The sequence below is a fragment of the Triturus cristatus genome, chromosome 1_2 (genome assembly GCF_964204655.1).
Source record: "Triturus cristatus chromosome 1_2, aTriCri1.1, whole genome shotgun sequence".
In the NCBI taxonomy this organism is placed as follows: Eukaryota; Metazoa; Chordata; class Amphibia; order Caudata; family Salamandridae; genus Triturus; species Triturus cristatus.
In genome coordinates this window covers 372627269-372642651 of record NC_140580.1, presented here as the reverse complement: position 1 = coordinate 372642651, position 15383 = coordinate 372627269, and the positions used below count along the sequence as shown (strand labels likewise).

Genomic DNA, 15383 nt, shown 5'->3' with positions numbered 1-15383 from the left:
TTTTCTTGTAGCAGTAAAGAATATTATTATTTTGTCTTCCTTATTCTTTCTGTAAAAGAAAGGACTGTTGTAATGGACTGCTGGAGTCCATCACGTAAAAGACACACAACTGATGGACGGAATGCAGAACAAATCAAAACATTTACCCCTAGTCAAGAGATATGGGTTAAATCCATCATTCTTTTGCTCACCATGCCACCCCAGTTTAGACCTGGCCATATGCAAATCGGTCTTGACCAGGGCACAGTCCTATAAAAAGAAGTGGGGGGGACTGAAAATATTTAAATGACCTAATGACGTCACGTGCTGAACGTGTCCCGGTGTCTGAAAATTACACCAGGGCACGTTCAACATATTTCTGTGGGGCCCAGCTTCTTGGCAGGAGGGACGGCGTCCACCCTGTGAAAAGAGTGGGGGGACGCCGTGTACCTGCGTGTACCCCCGACTCAAGCCCTGGTGTTGACCCTGTCCCGGAGCAGTCCAGCACGAACTGCCAAGCCAGGCCCTCCCTGGACCAGAAATAAGCATCCTAGGACCGGTTTCAGGATAACTTGAATCCAGTGGCACAGATAGCCCGGGACAGTGACATGGCATCACCCAGTGTACTATGCTCAAATAATGGCACAGATGGACATTAATAGGAAGAGGCGACAGCATTCATTGACTGAATGAAGGATTTTTTAAAAAGATTTCTCATCTTGTGCTTTAGGCCTCGTGTAATACAGACTTTGGGTCTACTATGGTCATAGCAGGCTTTCCTTTTGGTGCTTGATATATTCAAATTTGATTTTACAGGGCACATGTGTAGCTTTAATTGAGCCCCAAGGCTGTCTGTGCTGTCTCATCTTTGCATTGTCATCTTTGCAGGCTCGGGTCAAGCCTCACAGGACCTTCAGGTTCAACGAATGCGTGTGCACCCCGTACAACGCAGACTTCGATGGCGACGAGATGAACCTCCATCTCCCACAGACGGAAGAGGCGAAGGCCGAAGCCCTTGTCCTAATGGGGGTACGCATTGATTCAACGAGGACGAGCAGTTTGGGATATCTGTACTAGTACAGAGGGAGGGTAAACAGGAGCAACCAAGCGGACTGGCTGTCCACTACTTTAATAAAGTCTTCAAGGTACTGATTACAACCCATGATGCTTATGACAAAAGACATAGCTTCTCAGATCCTGAGTTAAAACTCAGAATTGCTATGAACAACCTTCACAGCGCAACGGCAGTGTTTGCCACGTTATTAGGTCTGTTTAGACACATGTGCCCATCCTTAGATGAAACGTGAATGAAAACCCTTTTAGTACTTTTATTCTTAGGCCCTGAAGTCAGACGTAGTATTCATGTCATGGTGCTGAAGAAGGCTTTAAAATGCCGTAATCCACCGCTCTGGTAAGAAGCACTCATTGGTTGTCTCGGAATTCAGGAGAATGGTTTATGACACATAGTGGCAATGCACATGAACTGACAAATACTTTCCCCGGCATTTTCTGTAGTGATCTACGTAATTACAAATGGTTTTAGGTCTGATTCTGAATGCATTGTAACTAAATTCTGAGATGAAGATGTTTGTTTAATGAAGTGAAGGAATCTGAGGCCCTTAATACATGTTTCTGGATGTGAATGAAGCTTTGTGCATGAGTACATTGTTATTAGAGTGGAGAAAGCTCTGTGCAGGCAAGGTTCTTCATAAAATGCTTGGAGCAACGCTTTGTGCATCAACTCAGCGAGCCTACCAACAAACCATGTGCCAGAATGCAGTTGTTGGTTAAGTTAAGCAAACTTTAACTCATCACGATTCTTGTTTTTCAGACTAAATCGAACTTGGTCACGCCTAGAAATGGGGAGCCTCTAATTGCTGCAATTCAAGATTTTCTGACAGGTATGAGTGATTGAATGTGGCTGATGTACATGCAGTTTCCTCAGGGCTGCATACTTAATCTACTCACTGCTACATGCGTTCCTTTGACAGGGCTGCACACAAGCTTCCACTGGGACTGCACACTTTGTGATGCTAAGTCTATGCTAAATTATGGCATCTGCAACCTATTTAATAAATATTCCTATTGTATTTGCCTGGTGATAACTGATGGACTCTTTTAGGTGCTTACCTCCTGACACTGAAAGACACTTTCTTTGATCGGTCTAAGGCCTGCCAGATTATTGCTTCTGTCCTCGTGGGCAAAGATGAGAAGTTGAAAGCTCGCTTACCTCCACCTGCCATCTTAAAGGTTGGTCACTACCCAGTCTATTTCTTGAATATTTACTTGGTAAGCATGTGGCTCTGAAAGAGATGGATGGTTGTGCGTAAATAATGAAGTGGGAAGAAATTTAGTCTACTTATACGCTTTGGAGTTAAGGGAGGGATACTCGGAGAAGAAAGTGTGCCTGAATTGTGTTGTGTAATGAGTTGTTGGGATTTGTATTTTCACTAGAGTAGTGTAAAGCACAACACACTGTCTAGATGTCGGGCTGGAAAAGAAAAGGTTATGCTAAAGGATACCTTTCATTATAGATATGTTTTCAATAAGCATACCACAGTGATGTGTGAACATGAAACAGCCATTTTTTAGTTGACACCACTCCATCACTTTGTTTCAGCAGTGAACATATTTCCTGTTTAGACTGGGCCACCTGGGCTTAGTATTAAGTTAATTGAATGGGTGTCCTGCAATAACTCACACCAACAGCGACCACTGCCAAAGAGAATTTATACTTTTTAATGGCTAACTGACTTTTGTAAGGTGATCTAAGAAAGTGGCTGCATCTGTCAAAATCCTGTGGTCTTCTCTAGTGCAGTGACTGGACATGCTAGCCGGAGCAAGCATGTCATCTGCTGTATAAAGCCAAGGAAGTAGATATGCAATTGCAGCTCTGTACGAACTCTTTGGACCTGACCTGCATTACCTCTTGGCATTTCAGCCCTACACCTTAGCACATTGACCTAGTTTCTTACCTACATCTTCCCATTAGTCCTGCCATTTTCCACACAATTTATGGGGCACACAACTTTAGATATCCTTGGCCTCAGAGAAACTAATATGTATTGTACCCTTTTTGAAGAAAAATAGAAAAAGCAGGTGTCACTCATTTCTCTCCGCAATGACCTATGCTGTATTATACTGAGACGATCGAGACTTGGACAAATCCTGGTAGACTATCTCATCTGTAGAAAGTATTATAGGTAGAACCCCACGATGGTGCCCGGAGCTCAGACCGCATAATACAACACACCACCACCGTGACGGTCACTCCAAAACCAGACAGTGAATACACAAACAGGCAGAGATGCACAGAATATACTGTGACAGTGGAGGCATGTCGTACTATCCAGTCTGAGATTACAGAACCCAATGGAGTGTGGATATTAAGCTGTGATATTTATATATGGTCACTTGGTATTTCCCTACAACAATGTAGGAGCAGTAGGAGTTTTCCAAGAATGTTGGGGAGAACTGATCCATTTTACAGTTAGACTTCGATGTGACATTGCTGTAAAGAAATACAGTAACCCTGATCTGACGAAGTCCTCTTGGAGGACGAAACGTTTTGGCCAAGCTGTTTCTTTGATGTATTGAAGAATGTGTGTTTTTTCTGTAGTTTATTCTATGTTATTGGTGTTTGCTAATGCCTGCTTCTGCTACCCTGCACTAACTCAATCTTAATGTTCCCAATGTGTCTGCAGCCTGTGACTCTGTGGACAGGGAAACAGGTCTTCAGTGTAATCCTCAGACCCAGCGATGACTGCCCTGTGAATGCCAATCTTCGAACCAAGGGCAAGCAGTACTGTGGCCGGGGGGAAGATCTGTGCCACAATGATTCCTGTAAGTAGTACAGTGTTTAATTATTAAGTGATGGGTATGTGTTGCAAAGATGTTCATGGCCACAGTATGCTTTTTCCGGACAGTACAGAGGTCTGTTTTTGGAAACGTTGATCAGACAGGCTGGAATAAATGTTTGATGATGAGCTTTATCTTACAATAAGCCTGTTGGCTGTGTGATGGCACCATGCCTAAATATGTGATTCAAGAGTTAAGGTTCATGCTCAGCAGTTGGATATACTGTGTGTTTTTTGCTGATTACTATGAAACTGGATATTGTATTCTTAAGCGTTTCAGTGTGTCCAGTCATCTACTTTTCATGCAAGTCAAGACACCCAGTGTTAGACCTGACATCCTTGGTGTGGTTTCCACTGACTTTTTGCCTTTGCCGCCTGAATTTTTGATTGTGTGCTGGATTTAGTTTTTGCTAGTTTATGTACTCTGTCCGCTTTGCCACTGCTGATCAGTGCCAAAGTGCATGTGCTCCCTGTGTAAATTGATTGGTTATCCATGATTGGCATATTTGATTTGCTGGTAGGTCCCTAGTAAAGTGCACTGTGTGTGCCCAGGGCCTGTAAATCAATTGATACTAGTGGGCCTGCAGCACTGATTGTGCCACCCACACAAGTAGCTTTTCAAATATGTCTCAGACCTGCCACTGCAGTGTCTGCGCACACAGCTCTTGACTGCCATGTCGACCTGGCAAGTGCACCCACTTGCCAGGCCTTAACCTTCACTTTTCTTACATGTAAGTCTCCCCTAAAGTAGCCTCAAGGTACCCTCATGGGCAGGGTGCAGTGTATGTGAAAGGTAGGACATGTACTGGTGTGTTTTACATGTCCTGATATTGAAATACAGTGTAGTTAGTTTTTCAATATTGCTAGGACTAGGTCTCCCATAGGCTGTCATTGGAGCTGCCTTGTACCATTTTACATGTGTAACATTCATTTGGGAACAGCTAGAGATTTGGAGTTTAGGCTCTCTGAACTCAGAATTGAATAACCCACCTTTTAGTAAAGATGGCTTTTAAATTGTGTGTTTGAAAATGTGACTTTTAGAAAGTGGGTATTTTCTTTTCTAACCATCCTGTGCACCTCTGCCTGTTTGTGTATTCACGTCTGGAGTGACGGGAGCTGGGGGTGTGCATTCCCTCTAGACAGCCCCAGGGTGTGGAGGTTGAGGGGTGTCCTGTCTTTCTTGTTGACTCATAGCCAGGCTAAATAGACCTTGCTGCATTTAGAGTGATGGGAGGAGTTGTCACCAGCACCTGAATAGGCTGTGTGTGCTCTGCACAATGGTGACTCCACCTCCTGTAGTGAAGCTGGATCAGGGAGGACAGAACTGTTTTTTACTGAGCTCAGAGACTCTAGAAATAAAGACTCCAAAGAGAAAATGCGGTATAAATATTTGACCTAAAACCCCAGAACTTTAAATTACTTCTGGATGAAGAGGACCATCTGCCAAGGAGAAGGGCTGGAGAGCTTTGAGGAGGAGTACTGCCCCGTTGCGGTGTGCTGCTTTGCTGGGCTGCCCTGCAGTTGCCTGCTTTTACCTGAAAGAGGACAAAGACTGAACGTTGCTGTGAATCCAGCTTGAGAAGATCTGCAAGGGCTTGAGGTAGAGCTTGCCTCCTGTTAAGAAGTTTCAGTGACACAAAAACTTCACTTGAAGCCTCTCTGAACTCCACTGCTGCCTTGTGGTGCAGTCCCAGTTCTGGGTCACTGGAAGTGTTTGCTGGGGCTGCAAACCTTAAGAAATGGAATTCCAACGCAGTCTCCAACACCACTTCCTGCACTGACGCTGTGGTCACCGCTCGCTGGGTGAGAGCAACACTGACTGCGACAACATCGCAGCCCGACGCTATCTCCGCATCCACTCCAGACAACATCATCGAACCTGCTGCCTGCAACTGGGCCAAGGGCACTGCTCGTGGAGCGCACAAAGCTCGTCCAACACTGACCAACACCAGTGCCTCTCGCGCACCATTGCAGAGTCGATAACCGACATAGGTGACTGTCCAACGCTGCAGTGTTGTAAGGAACCAACACACCGCCACTTTGTCACCTCCTCTGCCCAGTAAGGAACCAACACCTCACCTCCCTTGCATGGCAGTAAAGAACCGACATCGCACCTCCCCTGTGGCACTAAGGAACAGACGCTCACCTCCCCTGTGGCAGTTATGAACCAACGCTGCCTGGCGCAGGTACCCCAAGACCTCCCCGACGCTGTGCGACACTGCTGTTTGGATCATCACAAAAGGTACTGCTTCTCTGGGCGTCCGTGCGACTCCGTGGCCAGCCCACGCAGCTCGTGGTTTGCACCATACTTTGGATTTGTACCTGTCACAGCGTCGAGGTAGCCCCAGTTGGAGCTATTGTCTTCGAAAAGCTATATTTTTGCAAGTGATATTTTAAGTTATATATGTTGAATTTGTTTCATTTTGGTCTTGTTTTGTTTAGATGATACTTTATTTTTCTAAACTGATGTGGTGTCCCATTGTAGTATTTTGACGGTTTACTGTGGATTATATACAAATGCTTTACACATTGCCTCTGTAGTTTAGGTTGACTGCTCTGTGCCAGGCTACCAGAGGGTGAGCACAGACAATTGTAGGTGTGTAATTTACTCATCCTGGCAAGAAGTAAGGGTCCCTACTTGGACAGGGTGTATACCACTGCCAACTAGAGACCCCCCTCCCCCCCTATTTCTAACACCAAGGGATGGGAAATTCCTATAGGCCAACATTCAGGACAAATTGTTTGGAGTCAAAGGAACTCAATTTAAGCTAAGTGCTAAATTCCAGTTGCCGTGCTAACAATACTTTGCACGGGTCCCGGAATGTTTGAAACGTGAAAAACCTGTGCAACAGTTGAAGACCGTTTTGCTAAACTGTTATGCGCTTTTGAAGACATATACCTGCTTTTCAAGACATCATTAATAAAAAAATAAAAAAAGTTTGGGAGAGAAGCATTGTAAAACCAGTATGGGCATTGTAGGAGAGTGGCATCGACTGCATAGTTGCCCCAACTTTTTGCTGATGTTTTGACTGTTTTATGACACTAGCCAGGCTGCTATCCAGGACCCCAGCCTATCTGCTTCTTCTCTAAACTGATGTGAGTACCCTAGGTACCTTCCAATTGGATACTGAGGACACCCTACCAGCCCCTTGTAGATGGTACCCTAGGTACCCAGGGCATGGGTCCCTCAGAAGCCTACCAGGGGCTGCAGCACTTATTGTGCCACCCCTGGGACAGCCATTCCAAATGACACCACCAGACCACTACTGTAGTCTGGGTAAGGTGGTGCTTGCACCCCTTACAGGGATATAGGTATCCTGTATCCCACTTAATACAACACATATATCCTCATAGGTCCCCCCTAGAGCAGGCCTTGCTAATCCTACAAGGCAGGGTGCTGAGATACGTGTGAGGGGGACCCCTACCTGAGTAGGCTCCCCCTGCAACCTTCGTAAAATCATTACTGGGTTGTTTGTAGTGTAGCCATCCAATATACTCTTAACCGCATTATAAGTCTATCGCGATAGCGTGATAACTTGAGAAAGGCTACACAGAACCATATTGTGTTTGGTGTCAAACATGTAGGAGTCATACTCCCAATCCAGCCATGGGACTGAGGGCATGATTCCCCCCTGCTAGAGGGGCGATATGGGAAAAGCGGCAGAATTTAGACACCATTTTAAAAGTGCACGCGAAGTACAAAATGGATGCTACCCGCCACCCACACGACTGGCTGCCTGTTGCTGGGCAGAACTCCAGCCACGGCAGCTGGACAATAGGGATCCAGTTGCAGGGAGGTGTCCCCACCTCCCCAGACAGACTATGTGGATTGGAACTGGGTGGGTGCACCATAGGATGCCTTTCAGAGTTGCACGTAGGCTTCTCCAGTGCCTACGTTCTGCATACACCGCCTGGAACCGGTTTAGGGGCATCCTGTCCCCTGCCCAGGCGGGAAACACACAAAGGGGAGAGGGTGTAGCCACCCTTTCCCGCCTGACCTCTCATTGGTGGACCCTGATCTGGACACTCCCCTAATCTTTGGATAAAGGTGAATACTGGGTCCCCAGAGCCTCAGATTATTCTTGAACTTCAGTCTTGACCTTCGACTTGCTGCCGCACAGCTACCTGAAGAAATCTCCCTTGGGGTAAAGGAGTTACCCCCCTGCTTGGCAGGCACCTGAAAGACTGCAAGTGACCCGGTTGGAACCTCGCTGCTCCTTCGGACATCGACGACCCTTTCCTTCCTTGAGGTGGGTTTCCAAGCATCCCAGAGGCCAGTGAGTGTGCACAGCAAAGCTCTGCACCGTGGACCCCGTGGGTGCCGAGATCCCCAATACCCCAGGACACCGGCCACCTCTTGCATAGCACCCGACCCCGACGAGCGGGGAAGTCGTGCTTTGGCCCATTATTGAGCCAACCTCTCTGCAGCATCTGTGCCAAAGATCGACACCCTAACCCGCTCCGGCGACCCGTGGGCGCACCTTTACGCACGCCAAATTGCTGCCTTCCGCAGTCCCTTGTCTCTCGACTTGTGGGCCCTAGCGGAGGACAATCTTCGATTCCGAGAGTTCCCCTGGTTGCTCCAGGCCTGCTCTTCAGTCTCCTCGCTGGAGACCTCGCACAGACCTTGTGGGTCTGCACCAGTAGCTGCTTTTTTTCTTGCGTGGGTTGCGGTTGCCAAGGCTTAGTGGATCCAATCCGGACACTTAACACCGCAGCGACCCTCATCCTTCGTGGGACAGTCGCCCTCCAGAAGCTGGCCTTCCTTGAAGCCTCCTGGACCCCGTGGTTGACGATCCAAGCTACACCTATTCGACCTGGAAGCACCCGACATTGAAGGGCTCCTTCTCTTGAGCCCCCTGGTCACTGTGCCGTGTCCCCTCTGCTTTCAGGTTCCTCTCTACAAGATCTACATTTTCATTCTTCACGACCACGACCACGCTTGTGGCTAGCAGCAGTTCTTCACGTTTTGCCATTGAAAATCAGCCCGCGACCGACATCGAAAACTACCTATGCACCCGGCTTCCCTGGGGCAGGTAACCGTGGTACCTCGGTACTCTCGTGGGTGTGGGCCCTTCAAAAGTTCAACTCTAAAGTATTGAACTTGAACTCCTGCTAGAAGTGTTTTTAAATTTGTAAAATCAAACCGTGACATTCTCCATAGGCTATAATAGAGATCCCGACAGTAATTTCAGTCACTGCACGGGTCTCCCGTGGGTCCCCTTCCTCACTACCTTGGGTGGTTTCACAAGGGGCCAGCGACCCTAAATGCCCTAGGCATTGTCTGTAGAATTGTCGTGGTTCTTATACCACTTTTTTGATATATGGTTTGGTCCCGACCAAGCCCCCCCCGGGCCTTGTGATTCCAGTGCTATTTATTGTAACTATCAATGCTTGTTTGAATTGTATCTTCACCTCTAGCCTCATAAACAGACTAGTGGGGTTATTCCTAGAATAAATACATATATTTTATATATATACCTGTGTGGACTACTCTTTCATTTGGTTATTCAAGAGGTTATCTATGGTAAAACAATAAGCTTAACACTCCTTCAAGACTTAGCCTGAAGGCTGCTCTCCACAGCTACCACTAGGATAGCTTTCTTTAAAGGTTGTCTTAAACCTATCATCAATAAGAGTCGAATTGGACTGGTACAAGGTGGCCACTAGAACTAGTGACCAGCATATGCCAGGCCAACTTCTCACAGGCAACATTAAAAAAATTGTTATTACTTTGTTCATAAAATCGCATAAGTCCAATCCTAGGGCAATGACATTGCATGGGTTCAGATTTACGATCTGCAAAAATTCACAAGAGTTTACAAAAGTAGGCATGAAAATCTGCAAACGTTTCTGGCACATTCAGACCCATACCAGAAAATACCCTGGCATATACAGACCCGATTACATAAGCAGAGCCTCTGTACATACACGCACCTGATTGGTTTTCAAAGACTTTAAATAAATAGATTCCTGTTATGTTCGTAGTCCAGTGTAATCATCAAGGTTGCATAGTCGGGACCGTGCTAGAATCCAACCCCTGCCATAATGTATCTCATATATGGCATACTCAGGGAGGCTACTATCAGAGTTCTGATCTAGTGAGAACTCCAACATTATTTGTCACTTGTTACCTGTCTGTCTTTAGCAGACAGGTAGATTTCTGAAGCATCTTATCCATTGAGTAAGTAGATGCTTTATAAAATTCACACCATTGTTATCCAGCCATTCTACCTGTAAATCAATGTAATTGCATGACCATAAATGCTTTGAAAAAGTTCTGATGATTATTATATTTGTATATTTTTGCACTGCAGGTTTCTGATATATTTGCTGCTGTTTGGTAATTGTTCTGTTTTGTTTGAAAATACTATAAACATGGTCACATCCTCCTCCAGCCTAGTAAGAGCAGTGCTGCATAGTGATGACAGTGTAAGTTTTTTGCATTCCCGGTTTGAATGCACATGAAACAATGAGGTCCTAAGAGTGTAACAGTATGTTAGAGGCATATGAGCTGCAGATTACACACTTTTGCATAGATCGCCATCTGGTATTGGGCCCGGATGTTTGCAGTTGTTTTCCTCTTGAAAAGTCTTTGAAAGTCACGAGGTCGGTGACTCCTCCTTTGGATCGTATTGCGCATGGGCTTCGGCTCCATCCTCAGATTTGTTTTTTTCCGCCATCAGGCTCGGATGTAATCTTCGCGCTCCGGTTCCGAACAGCTTCCAGTTCGACGATCCACACGCAATCCTCACCCCAATCGCTGTATTGTTTCGATCACGATCTCGTCAATCAACACGCCTTCTCATCGACAAACCTTCGGTTCCAGTCGTCGACGGCGGCCTTCGGGCCTACCCAGACTCCGGTCCCGGCTCATGGAAAGAACTCCATTTAAAAAGTGCCCTCGATGTGGGTCCAAATTTCCCCCACACCGATCTTCATGAGGTATGCAATCTCTGCCTCTCCCCTGAACACGAGGCTCGAGACTGTCCGACCTGTTAGTCTTTCCGATCCAAAAAGACTATTCGGGACCGAAGAGCCAGAAGGAACATGGCACACTCCTCGACGTCCATTCCAGTCGACATCTTCGGAGACTACATCGACGATCCGGAACATCATCGTACTGAAGAGGACCTCGTCAGCGCTTCCGAGGCCGACGAGTCAGATGTGGAGGACATCACTCCGGTGCAGAGGGTCGTGAGTACCAATCTACCCCCTCCCACACCCGCGCCGACACTCAAAAAGGCTTCGGTCACGCCTTCGAGCCTAGGCAAGACCAGAGACACTGCTTCACACACCCCACCTTCGGGCCCGGTGAAGAAGCCAAGTAAGCCTTCCGGCGGCTCGGGCTCGAGCCAGCCTACCAGCGGTGCCGAGAAACACACTTCGGCACCGAAAAAGAAACCGGCCTCCACCTCGACACCGAGCTCCGCACCGAAGCCCTCGGGGTCGAAACCCAGCTCTTCGGCACCAACGCCATCTTCGGTGCCGACCAACCACACAAGGCCACTGCCACCGACACTTCCAAGCCGAAGCCCATCTCGGCGCCGACCAAGAGTCCGGAGGGTCCCAAGCCGGGTTCTAAACATCAAACCGGCAAGGAAAAACCTAAAAAGTCATCGGCCCTGACGCCTTCGGCGCCAACGGACCAAATTACCTCACCAGAGCTATTTACACCGGATCCCTTGCAAAAAACTCTCACCAAGGATCCAAAAACTGGACATTTGACACTCTCTACCAAAAAGAGACATTTGGAGAAGCCTGCTCCGCCTCCACCTCCAAAGAGGAAGGACTCTGCTACCTCTCCGTTCAGAATACCTTCCCCTTCCCCTTCCCCTCCCCCTCCACCTCCTCCTCCTTCCCCACCTCCACCCTCTCCACCCCCACCTCATCGTTCTCCTACCCCGTCTCCAGACGATGATGATCAAGGGGACCCATATGATGATACAGGGGATGTGCCACAGGACCCCACCCCTACAGGATCTCCAGATCCATGGGACGATTACAATATACCAGATATCCCCCACGTCCTACAACACGATATTTACCCTTCTAGACCATCTCCACCAGAAGATTCATTAGGGTTCAACCATCTTTTGCAAAGGGCAGCACATTATCACGGGGTGGACATGCATAATGACACTGTGGTGGAAGATTTCCTCCTAGACGCATTTGATACTTCACATAGGTCCACCTCCATACTGCCCATGCTCAAAGGGGTGGTAAAGCATGCGGCAGAAATTTATAAAGACCCAGTTAGAGCCAGGGTCCTTAACCCACGTATTGAAAAGAAATACAAACCTGCTCCCTCAGATCCCTCTTACATCAGAGGACCAGCGCCACTAGATTCCTTAGTGGTATCTACGGCACGTAAAAGGGCAAATTCACAAGCGTCAGGTGATGCACCACCACCTGACAAGGAGTCAAAACTGCTAGATGCATCAGGCAAACGCACAGCATCCCAGGCCGCCAACATATGGCGTTTAGCAAACACTCAGGCACTGCTGGCCAGATATGACAGGGCTCATTATGACGAATTGGAAAGCATAATGCACCATCTCCCTGAAAAATATAAAGGTAGGGCCAACGAGTTAATTCAAGAGGGTAAAACAATCACGAACACCTCCATACGTTGTGCCCTAGATGCCGCAGACACAGCCTTCAGGGCCATCAACACCAGCGTCCTTATCCATCGCCATGCTTAGTTAAGGGTATCTGGGTTTAAACCAGAAGTAGAAGCCTCCATCCCTTTGACCAGGAACATCTATTCGGGCTAAAGGTGGATGAGGCCTTAGAAAAGATTAAAAAGGACACGGATACCGCAAAATCCATGGGGGCCTTACAGTCTCACCCGCCCAGACGCTCCTTTCGCCGCTCCTCCTTTCGGAGTGCATCCAGAGGCTACTCCTCAGACACAGCGTCCACATCATACAAATCCCCTACTCAGACCACCTTTACAAAAGGTTACCAAAGAGGCAGCTACAGGGGTAACAACAAGGGCAGAGGCAAAACAAACAACGCCCGTTCTGCCACACCTCCTACCCAATGACTTCCCCCCGCTCCCCCCAGACCATTCCACTCCGGTCGGGGGCAGACTCCAAAGTTTCCTTCATGTCTGGGAGACCATCACCTCAGACAAATGGGTGACCCAAATAATTTGGAACTAACATCTACCCCCCCCCCCCAAATATTCCACCCAGGCAACGCCCAATGTCACAAGAACATTCAACATTACTAAAGCAGGAGGTAAGCTCCCTCCTACAAAAACAGGCAATAGAACACATTCCTGTCAACCAACAAAATATGGGGGTCTACTCCCTATATTTTCTAATACCAAAAAGGGACGAGACTCTACGACCTATTCTAGATGTCCGGCCCCTAAACACATACATACACTCAGACCATTTTCACATGGTAACGCTTCAGCAGGTACTTCCGCTCCTCTCCCAGAACGACTTTCTCACCACACTGGACTTGAAAGACGCATACTTCCACATTCCAGTACACCATGCTCACAGAAAGTACCTCAGATTTGTAGTGGACGGACAACATTACCAATTCAAAGTGCTCCGGTTCGGAGTCACAACAGCACCACGGGTATTCACCAAGTGCCTAGCGGTGGTGGCGGCACACCTGAGAAGTCAGCACATTCACGTCTTCCCATACTTGGACGATTGGCTGATAAAAGCCACCACAATCCAACTACTTAACCAACTAGGCTTCACGGTGAACCACCAAAAGTCCCAGCTACAACCATCCCACATAAAACAATACCTCAGTGCCACCATAGACACCTCAAAAGCAATAGCCTACCCCAATCCAGCCAGGATTGCAAGCATTCAGGCTTTGCTACAAAAATTCATACCTCAACACTCCTTCCAGCTCGAGTGTTCATGCAACTAATACGGATGATGGCCTCTTGCATTTTCATAGTGCCCCACGCAAGACTCCAGATGCGTCCTCTCCAAGAGTGCTTAGCGCGCCAATGGAACCAGGCCCAAGGTCAACTGACAGATCTGGTGTTGGTAGACGGTCGCACCCATCGCTCTCTGCAGTGGTGGAACACCACAAACCTTTCCAAAGGTCGACCGTTCCTGGACCCGGTTCCCCAGATAATACTAACAACGGACGCATCGCTCTCCGGCTGGGGAGCTCACCTATTACACCTCACCGTGCAGGGCACATGGACGCCTCAACAAAAGTTACTCCATATCAACCATCTGGAGTTACTAGCAATCTTTTTAGCCCTGAAATCTTTTCAAACACAGATTTCAGGCAAGGCAGTCCTCGTTCGCACAGACAACATGACTGCCATGTATTATATACAAAAACAAGGCGGCACACACTCTCCACAGCTCTTTCAATTAGCACAGAGCATATGGAGATGGGCAATTCCCCACAAAATCTTTCTCCTACCTCAACATGTCCCAGGAGTCCAAAACACCGTGGCAGATCTGCTCAGCAGACAGACACAACAAATCCACGAGTGGGAACTTCACCCACAGGTTCTTCATCCGTTCTTTCAAATGTGGGGGCATCCACAGATAGACCTCTTTGCCACCCACGAAAACACAAAATGCCCAAGCTTTGCCGCCAGATACCCACACCCATTGTCCAAAGGAAATGCGATATGGATGAACTGGTCAGGCAAATTTGCGTACGCTTTTCCTCCTCTCCCACTCATTCCATCAGTGGTGCGCAAACTACAACAGCACTCCCTCACACTAATCCTAGGAGCTTCAACGTGGGTCAGACAACTGTGGTACACCACGCTGCTGGAACTCTCTGTAGTACCACACCAAAAACTACACCTCTCACCATGCCTCCTAACCCAGAACCATGGAGAGATCAGACACCCGGACCCAGCTCAACCTTGCGATCTGGCTCCTGAAATCCTAGAATTTGGGTACCTAAATCTTCCCCCTGAATGTATGAACGTCGTCAGAGAAGCTAGACGCCCTACCACTAGATCGTGCTACGCTGCCCAGTGGAAAAGATTTGTTGTTTATTGCCATAACAACACCATCAATCCTCTGGACGTGTCTATCCAACACATCATGGGCTACTTACTCCACCTACAGAGGTGTAATCTAGCATATACGTCCATTCGACTACACCTCGCAGCAATTGCAGCCTACTTATAAAACAGGCAACATCTATCACTCTTCAGAGTACCTGCCATTAAAGCCTTCATGGAAGGCCTGAAAAGAATAATTCCCCCCAGAGTACCACCCTCACCTGTGTGGAACTTAAATATCGTTCTCACAAGGCTGATGGGGCCTCCCTTCGTACCCTTGCATAAATGCGAACTACAATTCCTAACATGGTAAACAGCTTTCCTTGTAGCCATCACTTCTTTTAGAAGGGTCAGTGAGATACAAGCACTTACCATACAAGAACCTTTTCTTTAAATGCGCCATAACAAGGTTGTTCTCCGTACCAACCTAAAATTCCTACCTAAAGTCATTTCCCCTTTTCACCTAAACCAATCTGTAGAACTACCAGTATTTTTCTCGCAACCTCAGACCGTTGCAGAAAGGGCTCTGC

The 15383-nt window shown here is 47.6% G+C and overlaps 1 protein-coding gene across 2 annotated transcripts in view; it reads left to right on the top strand.

Annotated features, from left to right (window-relative positions):
- Positions 1–15383, top strand: part of POLR3A (RNA polymerase III subunit A) — a 316237-nt gene that overhangs the window by 139346 nt on the left and 161508 nt on the right. For both annotated transcript variants that reach the window (XM_085604841.1, XM_085604831.1), the window contains exons 11-14: positions 868–1008; positions 1811–1880; positions 2102–2229; positions 3684–3822. In XM_085604841.1, the coding sequence (XP_085460967.1) occupies positions 868–1008; positions 1811–1880; positions 2102–2229; positions 3684–3822 (478 nt within the window). The remainder of the gene's footprint in view (positions 1–867; positions 1009–1810; positions 1881–2101; positions 2230–3683; positions 3823–15383) is intronic.